The sequence below is a fragment of the Lactuca virosa genome, chromosome 2 (assembly GCF_052849685.1).
Source record: "Lactuca virosa cultivar CGN04683 chromosome 2, Lactuca_virosa_CGN04683_v6, whole genome shotgun sequence".
NCBI classification, from domain to species: Eukaryota; Viridiplantae; Streptophyta; class Magnoliopsida; order Asterales; family Asteraceae; genus Lactuca; species Lactuca virosa.
In genome coordinates this window covers 185,801,136-185,813,167 of record NC_136427.1, presented here as the reverse complement: position 1 = coordinate 185,813,167, position 12,032 = coordinate 185,801,136, and the positions used below count along the sequence as shown (strand labels likewise).

Here is a 12,032-nt window from a genome sequence, read left to right as displayed (position 1 = left end):
TGTGGAAAGTCAACACATGCACACACTACACCCACACAGATATGGGGGTTCATTTAAGATACCCCAATTGGAAATAGTTAGTCTTAAATAATAAGAACAAGTGATTACCGGACAAGTACTTAACAATACTCTATGAATGGTGTAGGATTCAAGATGGTTCATGTACCAGACAAGTACTTAACAATACTTTATTGTTTTGTGTTGATTTATTTTTATTACATTTATGTTATATTTAATTTTTGTATATCAATGTTATTTGCATGATTGACTGAGTTTTTTTTTTTTTACATTTTATTGAAATTTATATTTCGTTCTATAAAATCATAATGTTATTAAATATCTAAACATACAGAACATATATCGGATATTCAAATTAATATATATATATATATATATATATATATATATATATATATATATAATCATCTAAACAAAACTTATATTTTATTAATTTAATAAAATTTTATAAATATTATATTTTTAGTAACCATTTTTAATTATCAATATTAATTTTTTCTTACCCGTGGTAACCACGGGTTGTAACCTAGTGATACAATAACCATGAACCTGTTCCATGGCATCCAAAGGGGTGAGAATAAACAGACAATAAAAATGCATGCATGCTAATGTCCTAAGCTAGATGTTATGCATAAATAAATTGGAAAAAAAGAAAATAAAATCTTTTTGGAATTTTATAAAATAAAAAAAATGAATGCAAATTAGCCTAAAACTAATATGTTATGCAACCTAACTAAAAAAATGCATGAAAAAGTAAAAGAGAATACCCCACCTCAAGCTTAAGAACAAGCATTGTCCTTAATGCTTAAGGTAAGCGCAGAAATGACCTAAATCGGAGGATCAGATGACGGGAGATGTTTATGGCGGTGGTTTCGTGAAATTACGACCGGTAGAACTCCGACAATCTTGAATTTTCTGGCGAGGTGGGCGTTTGGGAGCTTATGTTCTTGAGAGAAATGGAGTTTGAGGGAAGAACCAAGGGAGAAATGAAGGAGAAGGTTGCATTCATAAGTCATATGGTCAACGGAAATCAACAAGTCAACCCACTTAAAGATTTGGTCAAAGATGGTAAAAAATCGTAAAAAATCAACTTAAATTAACCACATGATGTTTAAAATCCATACATTGATATGTAGGATCCTTTTATATATATGAGACTATAATGAGGATTGATTATCATTATCGATGTCTAAATGAGTTGATACGAAATGTTGCTCGACACCAATAGTCAAATAAAATTATTTGGTGTTCTTCATTTGCTCTTGTCCGTCGATCACAAATAGAGGGAACCCAAGTGGTTGTTGATTTTTGGGTTTAGGAAGGAGGCTTACTTATCTCTATAATAACCAAGTTGTAAGGTAAATAAGAAAGATCATAATAAATAATAATAACCAATTATTACTTATTTATTGTGGTTGGTAAATAATAATTATCATATATAAATATATTATTTATTCCATATCTTTTTTAATGTTCTTAGTATGTGACTTCATAGGTTTACATATAATTAACAAATAGTAAATTGTTTGTAATTTGCACATATATCCAACAATATTGAATTCTCTTTGTCATCTTCCACTGACGGTTGATGACCTCAAAAAAATCCACATGCTCCTTCATCGTCTAATTGTCACATGGATATTAGCGTTCTTTTAATGTTTGGCATGTATCTAAGTACTTCGATGTCCAATTTGAGCCAACATATTTGGAAAGGTTTATATTTGGTTTGGTGTCAAATAAACTTCGTATTTTACAAGAAAACACCTATAACACTTTGGTACGGCTGTACAAGGCATGTGCCCAGCCTATACATGCCCCCGATGTTATGGTTTTGAGAAAACACCTATAATATACCATATTCTATATGCTCTTGAGAACCATTTTGCAAATTGTACCAAGTGGATGTATGGCATTGACAAATTTTTCCCTACCCATATAAAATCAACCCTTTAGGCTATTTTTTGTGGCTTCACTTGTAGGGTTAAATAAGTTGTGTACTTGATTGTTATCACCTATGTGATGAAAGAACACTTTAGAAAGGTGGATAAGGTTCAAATAGATGATGGTTTTAGGATTTCATACGGTGGGAACATTAAGTATCTTTTTTAGAACGATTTAAACATGTATCCACTACTTTAATCTTAAATCAATATTTTTCGTCCCAAGCAGGACATGAACCCTAAACCTCTGGGTTGAGAGGCACATATCTATCAACTCCTCGTATCACTATGTCAATGCCCTATGGTGAAAGACTTTGAGAATTAGTATTTAAAATTTTCACTTTAAACTCTGTTTTGATATTTACTAATCATCCCCTCATACTTGTTTTAAACACAATATTGTATTTGTTTTTAAAACTTGTGGGACCATTTCAGCAATGTTTGAACTTGAATGGTTTGTTTTAAAAATGATAACATAAATTTAAACAGACCATACAAGCGGTGTTTCATATTTGCCTTTGACTAATAATGTTATATCTTGCAAATGTTGCTAGAGACGTTGGATTTCACCTTCATATAATTAAAATCATCATTTTTTTTTCCTTTCTATGCCTCATGGACCTTATATGAATATAAATGTCTTTATTCATGTTAGTTACTAAATTGAGTAGGTTTTCACAACTAGATATAATGTTTCCCAGAATTGTAGCATACTTTGATCCCATATCCGGACATTGCACTTTGCTTTTAGGCAATGTACTTTAAACTTCTACTATATCCACCGATTCTAATACTCTATATCATTTATTATAGACAAAATTACAAAAATGGTCCTTGAGGTTTGCCAAAAGTCACAAAGTTAGTCCCTGCTAATTTTTTTTGATGCAAATGGTCCTTGTGGTTTGCAAAACTTGCAAAGTTGGCCCTTTTTACTAACGTCGTTAGTAAAACGCTATTAGAGACTGAATCTGTAAGGGTATTTTTCGTCTTGTCAAGTATAAAGGGGACTGAATTCGTGACATTTGGGACTGAATCTGTAAGGGTATTTTCGTCTTGTCAAGTATAAAGGGGACTGAATTCGTGACATTTGATAAATCACAGGGTCTTGTCAAGTATAAAGGGGACTGAATTCGTGACATTTGATAAATCACAGGGACCATTTTTGAAATTTCTTTGAAAAAGAAAATTAAATTGTTTGGGGGAGGGATCAAACTAATGACCTCCACCCTTCTATTTTGTCCAACGACTTAGCTAAAGGCCCACTTGATTTTTATCTTCTAAAACTAATTTATATAATAATAAACTGATAAAGCATAAACAATAAATAAATTAAAAAAAACATTTTTTTACATAATTTTTTTTAGTAAAACAAAATGTATTTAGCGTATTATAAAAAATACGTTTAGAAAAAGTATTTTTTTTAATGTGTTTATTTTACATTTAATAAAGTATAAACAATAAATAAATTACAAAAAACATTTTTTTACATAATTTTTTTTAAATAAAATAAAACATGTTTTCCGTATTATAAAAAAAATAAGTAAATTACAAAAAACATTTTAAATAAAAAAACGTATTTTTTTTTTTCTAAAACTCATATATACAATAATAAAATCGATAAAACATAAACAATAAATAAAACGTATTTTTATGTATTTATTTTACGTAAAATATGTTGTTTTATGTATTTCTGAAAATCGTCTTTTGGTTATATGTATTTAAAAACACTTATAAAACCTATTCGGTTATATGTCTTATTTAAAATACGTATTTCAACTTTACCGCTAGTTCTAAATCGTATGGTTAAAATGACGATGAAAAGAAATAAAGATATATTTTTTTAAAATAACAATAATTAACACTACTTGCAACATATAAAAATATTAATTGTTTAAATACATATAACAAAATTGTTGTTAAGTTTTTTTTTACCGAAAAACGGTTTTTAGGAAACCGATTGGGCCAAAAAAAAAACAATTCGGCCGATTTTTCCTTTCATTACAACGTAATAACATTTTATACGAAAACGTATTTTTTAAAGACATAAAAAAACATTTTATGTAAAATAAATATGTAAATAAATATTTTATTAAAAAAAATATTTTATGTAAAATAAATACATCAAAATAAATACTTTTTCTAAACGTATTTTTTATAATACGCTAAAATACATTTTGTTATATTAAAAAAATTTATGTAAAAAAAATGTTTTTTTTAATTTATTTACTGTTTATGTTTTATCGATTTTATTATTATATAAATGAGTTTTAGAAGGTAAAAACCAAGTGAGCCTTTAGCTCAAGTGGTTAAGTCGTTGGGGAAAATAGAAGGGTGAGGTCACAAGTTCGATCAAAATTGTTTTAGCTTGAAAAGAGAGAGAGAGAGACTTACTTTCAGCGGGTTGTATAACCCATTAAATCCTCAAAACTAACACTACCACAAGGGAATGATCATCATCTTGAGGATACCTGCAACCCAAACCCAAAAAAATAATAAAATAAAAATATCACACTTCATACTCCCTAAGCTAGCTTATTTTTCGAGTTTTTTTAAATTGACATGTTCTGCAAGCCAAAAAGTTGCTTATAAGCTAGTTTTTTAAAAAGCTACTTAAGTTATGTTTGGCGTATTAGTTAAAAAGCTAGCTATTAGTTAAAAAGCTAGCTGATAAATAAAAAGCTAGTTGATAGCTAAAAAGCTAGCTTATAAGTTACTTTTTGACTTGCCAAACATAACAACTTAAAAAATCTCAAAAAATAAGCTATAGCTTTTCAGCTAGCTGTGACGCTGCAAACACAGTCTTAGACTAGCTTTTCAGAAGCTTTTTTAAAATCTTTTGAGTATACCCTTAAATAATTATAAAAAACATATTCTTTTAATTGTCATTTTATATCTTTCAACTAACTTATCAGATAGTAGTTTTTACATTTACAGAATGTCATTTTTGTAAGCTAGCTTATAAGCTAACAACTAGCTTTTTAGCTAGTCTGTCAATCATAGGCTTAGATGTATTTATTCTTTCATATTTACTACCACTGAACATTAGTCATGAATTTTAGTACTTCATGTTCCATTTTTTTTTAATCCACTCTGGTACTTATGAACATAGTGCATATGCATGTTTCTAGTACTTTATTCATCCTGGAACTTTTTATACACCTTACATATGATAAAATGACAAGTAAATTTGATGCTCTTCATGGATGTTTAAATCATTCCTAAACTTACTAATACTTTTGTTGCTTCCCAAAATAATCCAATGCACACATCACTCTACACCAAAAGCAAGCATTTTACAAAGTTTAAAATCCCCAAAATACAATCAACCACTATACTTTTGTGTTTCCATTGCATGAAATTTACAGGAGCTTCAGGTATCCAATTGAGTTAAGTAGCTTTTCCCCATGTCTCCTTCATGCATAAATATGACATCAGTAATAAAATCTAACCGTGGTTAACTGATATCACTTCACCTGTGATGTAACCATGAATCATGGACTCATGGTTAAATTTTTATGCCACAGCAGCTTCAACTTCAACTTCCTCCTCCACATCTGTTTCTGCAGCCGATATCAATGAAGCTGATTGGATCTTCCCAGCATGCTCAAGCCTCATCAATATCACTCCCCTGAGACAGGTACACACCATTACAAACATCAACTTAACTTAATAATGTTTTTTAGAACACTGTGTTTAAACGACTATTATACCCTTCTGTTTGTCTAATTCATATGGACTTAATGTGAGTAAATCACCATTTTACCCTTCTTGTTTTGTGTATTTACTTATCGTCTGAATGCAAGTAGATTACCATTTTACTCTTTTGTCTATGTGTATATCATATGGACTGGATGAACTGTCTGAACATGAGTAAATGACCATTTTGCCCTTTTCCTCATTATGTCAAACTAGACAAAACAGAGACGCTTAGTTACCTTGCGTAGCGTGACTGAATAGAAATATCCCTGACTTTTATCCGGTTGACTGTACCACTCTGACTCACAAGAACAACTTCTTCATCACTTTCACCATCATCTGTAACAACAAAAATTAAAAAATTAAAAAACTAAAAAAAATATTCTTGATAAATTAAATTAACACTGAAACCAGCAAACCACATTACCTGCTGTAGTAAAACCAACTACAAAAACAGCTGCCAATCTGTCTTCCGATGAAAACTTAAATAAAATAAACAAAACCCATCATAATCAACTCAAAAAAATTAAAGATTAAACTTGCTTCATGTAAAATGGAAGCATGCATACCTTGTACCCTTTTAATCCAATCCTATTCAAAGGTGATTTGCGAAAGTGGCTGAGAGGAACTCGTTTTCCATAACCATTTTCAGACACAAACAACAGCCATGGCCCATGTGCTCGGTTACTGCAAATAAAAAAATTAAGAAGTTGAAACAAAAATAGAATAAATTTTATAAATAAAAATGTGAGACAAGGTTGATGAAATTACGGGGTGTCGGGAGTGCTAGATTCAGATTCACTTTCTATTCCATCCTGTTTGGTTGCAGGAATAATATCCACACATGCCATTCTATCGCCTTCTTTCAGTCTCATTGCAATCTGACCTCGACTATGTCTAGTGAGTGCTCGGATCTATAAATAAAAAGTTAAAAATATTAATTTTGGTTTTATAAAATATAAGCAAAAATAATAGAGAACTTACGATATCACAAGAACTAAGAATAACCATTCCGTTTTGTGAAGCCATTGCAATATAGTCTTCATTTGTGCAATGACGAACCCATTTCAGTTCATCACCAGGCACCTAGAAAACAGAGTATGTGAATGTGAGTGACACTTGTTTTACTTTTCCATCAGTAAGTTATATTTTTGGCCCCTGAGTATAGCTGACTTTTGCAATTTTGGTCCCAAAAAGTTCTCTTGCAAGTGTGGTCCTTATTTGCAGGTTTTTATCCCTGTTCCAAGAAAATGACATATTTGGGACGAAAATTGCAAGCATCAGTTGTACTTAGGGATCAAAAATAGTCATTTTTACTTGGAACAGGGACAAAAAAAACATTAAAAGAACCTCAAATGATAACCAAAATTGCACGATGAAACTTTTTGGGACAAAAATTGCATAAATCAGCTATACCGAAGGACCAAAAGTGTAATTTACTCTTTTCTAAAAGTATTATGAGTAAATTACATTTTTGGTACCAAAATTGCAAAAATAGCCATACTCAGGGACCAAAAATGTAATTCACTCTTATTTAATAGTATAACGAGTAAGTTACATTTTTGGTCCCTGAGTAAGTATAGCTGAAATTGCAAAAATACAGACCACAATTGCAATAGATAACTTTTTGGGACTGAAATTGCAAAAAATCAGCTACATACAAGGACCAAAAATGTAATATACTATAATATTGAAGATGAAGAAATATAAAAAGAAGACAAACCAGTTGAAGTGCTATGATACCAGATGACCTAATGGATGAGAAGTACATCAAAGATACTTTTTTAACATATCCATTTGCAGTTAGCATTAAAAGATATTGATCTTCAGCAAAATCACTAACAGGGATGATAGAAGTAATTCGTTCACCATCAGATAGGGACAAAATCTGAAAGTAAAAAAGAATGAGGGAATTGAAAACACATAAAGGGTAGAATGGGAAATACAGTTAAAGATTCAAATACCTGGATCAAGGGTGTGCCTGCAGCTGCCCGAGAACATTCCGGAATCTTGTAGGCCGCAGCAGAATACACAATACCCTTATCACTACACAAATGAAAAAAAAAATATATCATTATTGGTCCTGTAGTTTGACATTGTGTCATTATTGGTCCCTAAGGAAATACCTAAAAAAGAGGAGTCGATCATGGGTACGACATACAAGAAAGTCTGACATTGTGTCATTGACTCTTAGTTTCCCAACTGATTTACCAATGGTGCCACGTTTTTGTTGATTAAAAGTGTCTGGTTTCATTCTTTTCACATAACCCTTTTCACTAAGTGCCTGACATTGGATTAATATGTCTTTAGCATCATAAAATAAAATAGAAATTAACCGAGTTTTTATTTAGAGTTTTGAAGTACCAATAACATTTCTTCATTTGGGATAACATCTAAATCATCAAGTGTGCCATTATCAGCATCTTCCAAAGTGGAACGACGTGGAGTTGAGAATTTGTTCTTTATCTCATTTGCTTCTTGTTCAATCACCTAAATAGAAAAAAGAAATGTATTAACAAATAAACAAACTTTACACTAAAGAAAACTAATAAAAAAAATAAAAAGGAATACGGTATACCTGTAATATTTGCTTTTTGCTAGATAGAAGTTCCTCCAAGTTAGAAATTTGGTCAGTTAAGGATTTCCCTTCATTAACATACTTGCCTCTCTACAAAACAATAAAATACAATTCTTAATGTGATTAAAAAGATAACTAGAATACGTAATATTCAAAAAAAAAAGGCAACAAATAGAGAAGGTGTAGGACCTCGAGTAATGTAAGTCTGCGTAAGTTGATATCTAATATTGCTTCAGCTTGTTTTTCGGATAATTGAAACTCTGCAATATAGATCATAATCATAATTTCACATCATGAATTCAAAGGAGCAAGTAAACACTTTGACCATGTCACTGTATAAATAATAAAACAATATTGAGCCTTACTTTTCCTCAGATCAGCTGATGCAACTGAGTTACTTGTAGCTTTTCTGATTACATCAATTACATTATCGATATTATCTAGCCCAATTAAGATACCCTTCATTTTACCCAAAAAAGAAAATATGTTAATCAGTCATTAGCCATTCATTTCTTAGTGTGGTCCATATCATATCAGGACCAAAATCTTTAAGTAAACAAATGTTTATGTATATATATACATATACTTACAATTACATACATACAAACATACATACATACATACACATACATACCTCAACAATATGATTTCTGTCTCTTGCTTGTGCAAGCTTAAACCTTGCACGTCTTTCAACCACTGAGCATCTAAAATCCAAGAAAGCCTGTAGGATAAAAGATTAAGTAAATGGAATATAATTAAAAGTTTGTGTTTTGTAGACATTCAAATTCAAACCTAACATGTAGGTCATATAAATATAGTAAGAGAGCATGTAAAACTTAATGAGTTACCTTAAGCAATTCTATTAAGCCCATTTGTTTAGGTTGTCCATCGAGAATACTGACAGATGAGTAAAACATGAAAAGTCAAAATTCGGTCAACCCTGTTTTAATTTCAAGATTTTATTAGGACAGAAAGTGACCAACTAATAACCACTCACCCAACCATGTTGCAGCTAAAACTTGACTGTAGAGCAGTGGAACGATATAGATTATTCAGAATAATTGCTGGATCAGCACCCCTCTTAAGCTGAAAAGTTTAAATGAAAAAAGTTTTAAGTTTGTAAAATTTCAGAAACTACTTTAAGAAAGAATTTTAGAAAACTACCTCAATGACTATTCGCATTCCAGATCGATCACTCTCATCACGGATATCACTTATGCCTTCCAAAGTCTTGGAAAAAGGACAAAAGAGTAAATTTAGAGCATGCTCAATTGGAATATTGTGAGTTTAAATTATACGCCATGAGAGGAGTACCTTGTTCTGAATTAGCTCAGCAATTTTCATGACAAGAGAGGATTTGTTGGTCTGATAAGGAATCTGTTCCATATAAAAAACAAAAACATATAACAAGTTAATGCATATATGTGAATATGTGATATGTGATATGTATTTACATTGTGTACAATGTGATCCGACTGATAGTCATAGAGAATAACCTCTTTTACTATAATTGCAACGCTCTTTGTTCTAGAATCTGATACTTCTATCTCTGTTTTTCCTCTGACAATGACACGCCCTTTACCAGTTCTATAAGCCTCCAAGATTCTGAATCAACAAGAATTTGAGAATTTATTAAAATTACTATAAATGCAATGTCTTGGTCACAATCAAAAAAGAGGAGATACCCAAGATTTCCCATTATGATTCCTCCTGTTGGGAAGTCAGGTCCAGGCATGTACTCCAGCAATTCTTGCAGCTGTTACAAAATCAAGCAACTCCTCAAGGTTATGTTTAAGCATAATAATAGAGAACATTGAAGAAAATAAGACTATTATCAGAGAATAAAGCAAATACAGTGGCATTTGGATTATGAATCAACACAATTAGAGCATCAACTAACTCCCCAAGATTATGTGGAGGGATATTGGTTGCCATTCCCACCTAGAAAAGAAATGAAAATAATGAGTTGATGATAATAAAAAACATATAGTATAAGGGTCATAATGTAACATCTAGATAAATACCGCAATCCCTGAAGAACCATTCAATAACAAGTTTGGGATCCTAGCAGGAAGCAATGATGGTTCTTTTAGAGAACTGTCAAAGTTTGGAACAAAATCAACCTGCCAAAAAAGTGGAACTTAGGGCATAACAATTATTTGCTAACATTGTAAGATTAGAAGGTTGAACAATACGTACTGTATCCTGATCCAAATCTGATAGAAGCATTGTTTCAGCAAGTGCCTGAAAAAGTGAAGCTAGAACAATGAGTACCTCTATCACTCATTCACACTATGTTAATATAAATGTAAAACAACACACATAAACATACTTCCAATCTGCATTCTGTATACCGCATTGCTGCAGCATTATCTCCATCCACTGAACCAAAATTCCCATGACCACTCACAAGTGGACAACGCAATGAAAAATCCTGGAAAGAATTATGTGTTCACAAGGTAAAAGATAAACTATGGATAAGTCTCTCTGAAAATTGAAACTTCAAAGGTGATAAATTTCATTTGTGCCCGTGTAAACTTCTTATTGTGATTCATGTTTAATTACCTGTGCCATTCGGACCAGTGAATCATAGACAGCAGTATCACCATGTGGGTGAAACTTACCAAGGACCTGAGAGAGAGGAAACAGTCCAAGTGTAAGGTTGCATCATCAAATGATCATATAAATAGGCAGTAACAAGGAACAGGATTTGAGTATGTAAAAAGCTGTAGTTAGATCATAACCTCTCCAACAACTCTGGCACATTTCTTATGAGGTTTACGTGATGCAAGGCCCAATTCATGCAATGCATATCTGCAATCACAGTGAAAACAAGATGACTAACTATTACGAGAACTCTGATTCAAAGCAAAAACCTCATGAATCAGACCTCCGTCATGTGATAACCCTAAGTTTGAAAAAACTCACAATATACGGCGGTGAACGGGCTTCAATCCATCACGAACATCAGGCAATGCTCGTCCAAGCAGAACGGACATAGCATAAGACATATATGCTTCCGTAGCCTCTTTATGAAGCTCCGTAGGGACAATCCTCCCATGCCTCGATTCGCCATCGCTACCTGCAGCTACCGTCATTAAACCCCCATTTCCGCCCTCTCCCCCGTCCTCGACACCCTCTGTCGCGGAATTTTCTCGCCGCTTCGAACTCACCGATGTCAGACGGCTAGAACGTCGAGTGGTCGAGAGGAACCGCAGAGTATCAAAGCTGCATCCCTGCCTCGATAATCGGGCAGTGGAAATTGGTAAAGCCAACTGATTGTAACATCGAAAAAATCGAAAGCTGTTTGTGAATGCCATCGAAGGATTGTTGGATAGGGAGTATGAAGGTTTCATGCCATCACAAAACGAACACTCTCGTCGTCTCTACGCTACAGAGTTATCGGTATCTTTGTCTGGATGTTGGTTTTATGATGCAAATGGTAAAGAGAGCCTTAAACCCTAGTAAAAGGGTTCATGCGCGCCAAGTTCTTGATTATGTTTGCTAAATTATACTTCTACCCCGAAGGAATGGTTTCTTTCATTTGGGTCCTACTTAGAATTTTTATACCATAAGTTTTGATTATCTATGGCAATAATGTTTTTGTCATTTATCACTTCTTCAAAATTTTTGTTATAAGTTGAGATTTTTGAATTACTTAAATTTTGATATGTATGTAGTATTTTCAATTTTTTGTTAATAAAAAAATTAACTAATTACACTAATTAACATATCTATTATTATATATGTAAAATATTTATTATATTAAATGTGTAGATCAATATTATAATAAATGAAAA

At 31.9% G+C, this 12,032-nt stretch overlaps 1 protein-coding gene across 2 annotated transcripts; it reads right to left on the bottom strand.

Annotated features, from left to right (window-relative positions):
* Positions 1-5,055: 5,055 nt before the first annotated feature.
* Positions 5,056-11,722, bottom strand: GYRA (DNA GYRASE A). 2 transcript variants are annotated; one of them, XM_079078880.1, is made up of 28 exons: positions 11,161-11,722; positions 10,977-11,046; positions 10,798-10,863; positions 10,565-10,666; positions 10,432-10,476; positions 10,257-10,355; positions 10,087-10,173; positions 9,918-9,988; positions 9,729-9,837; positions 9,547-9,609; positions 9,397-9,462; positions 9,230-9,318; positions 9,081-9,129; positions 8,867-8,953; positions 8,598-8,691; positions 8,422-8,492; positions 8,233-8,322; positions 8,019-8,144; positions 7,781-7,938; positions 7,619-7,700; positions 7,378-7,542; positions 6,639-6,740; positions 6,426-6,568; positions 6,224-6,341; positions 6,082-6,136; positions 5,894-5,993; positions 5,432-5,586; positions 5,056-5,369 (listed from the first exon to the last, which is right to left on the bottom strand). In XM_079078880.1, exons 1-27 carry the CDS (start codon positions 11,586-11,588, stop codon positions 5,472-5,474), a joined length of 2,850 nt encoding a protein of 949 aa, XP_078935006.1. In that variant the 5' UTR covers positions 11,589-11,722; the 3' UTR covers positions 5,056-5,369; positions 5,432-5,471. The 2 variants fall into 2 exon arrangements, with proteins under 2 accessions (XP_078935006.1, XP_078935005.1); XM_079078879.1 differs by having other exon boundaries at positions 5,056-5,586.
* Positions 11,723-12,032: the final 310 nt, after the last annotated feature.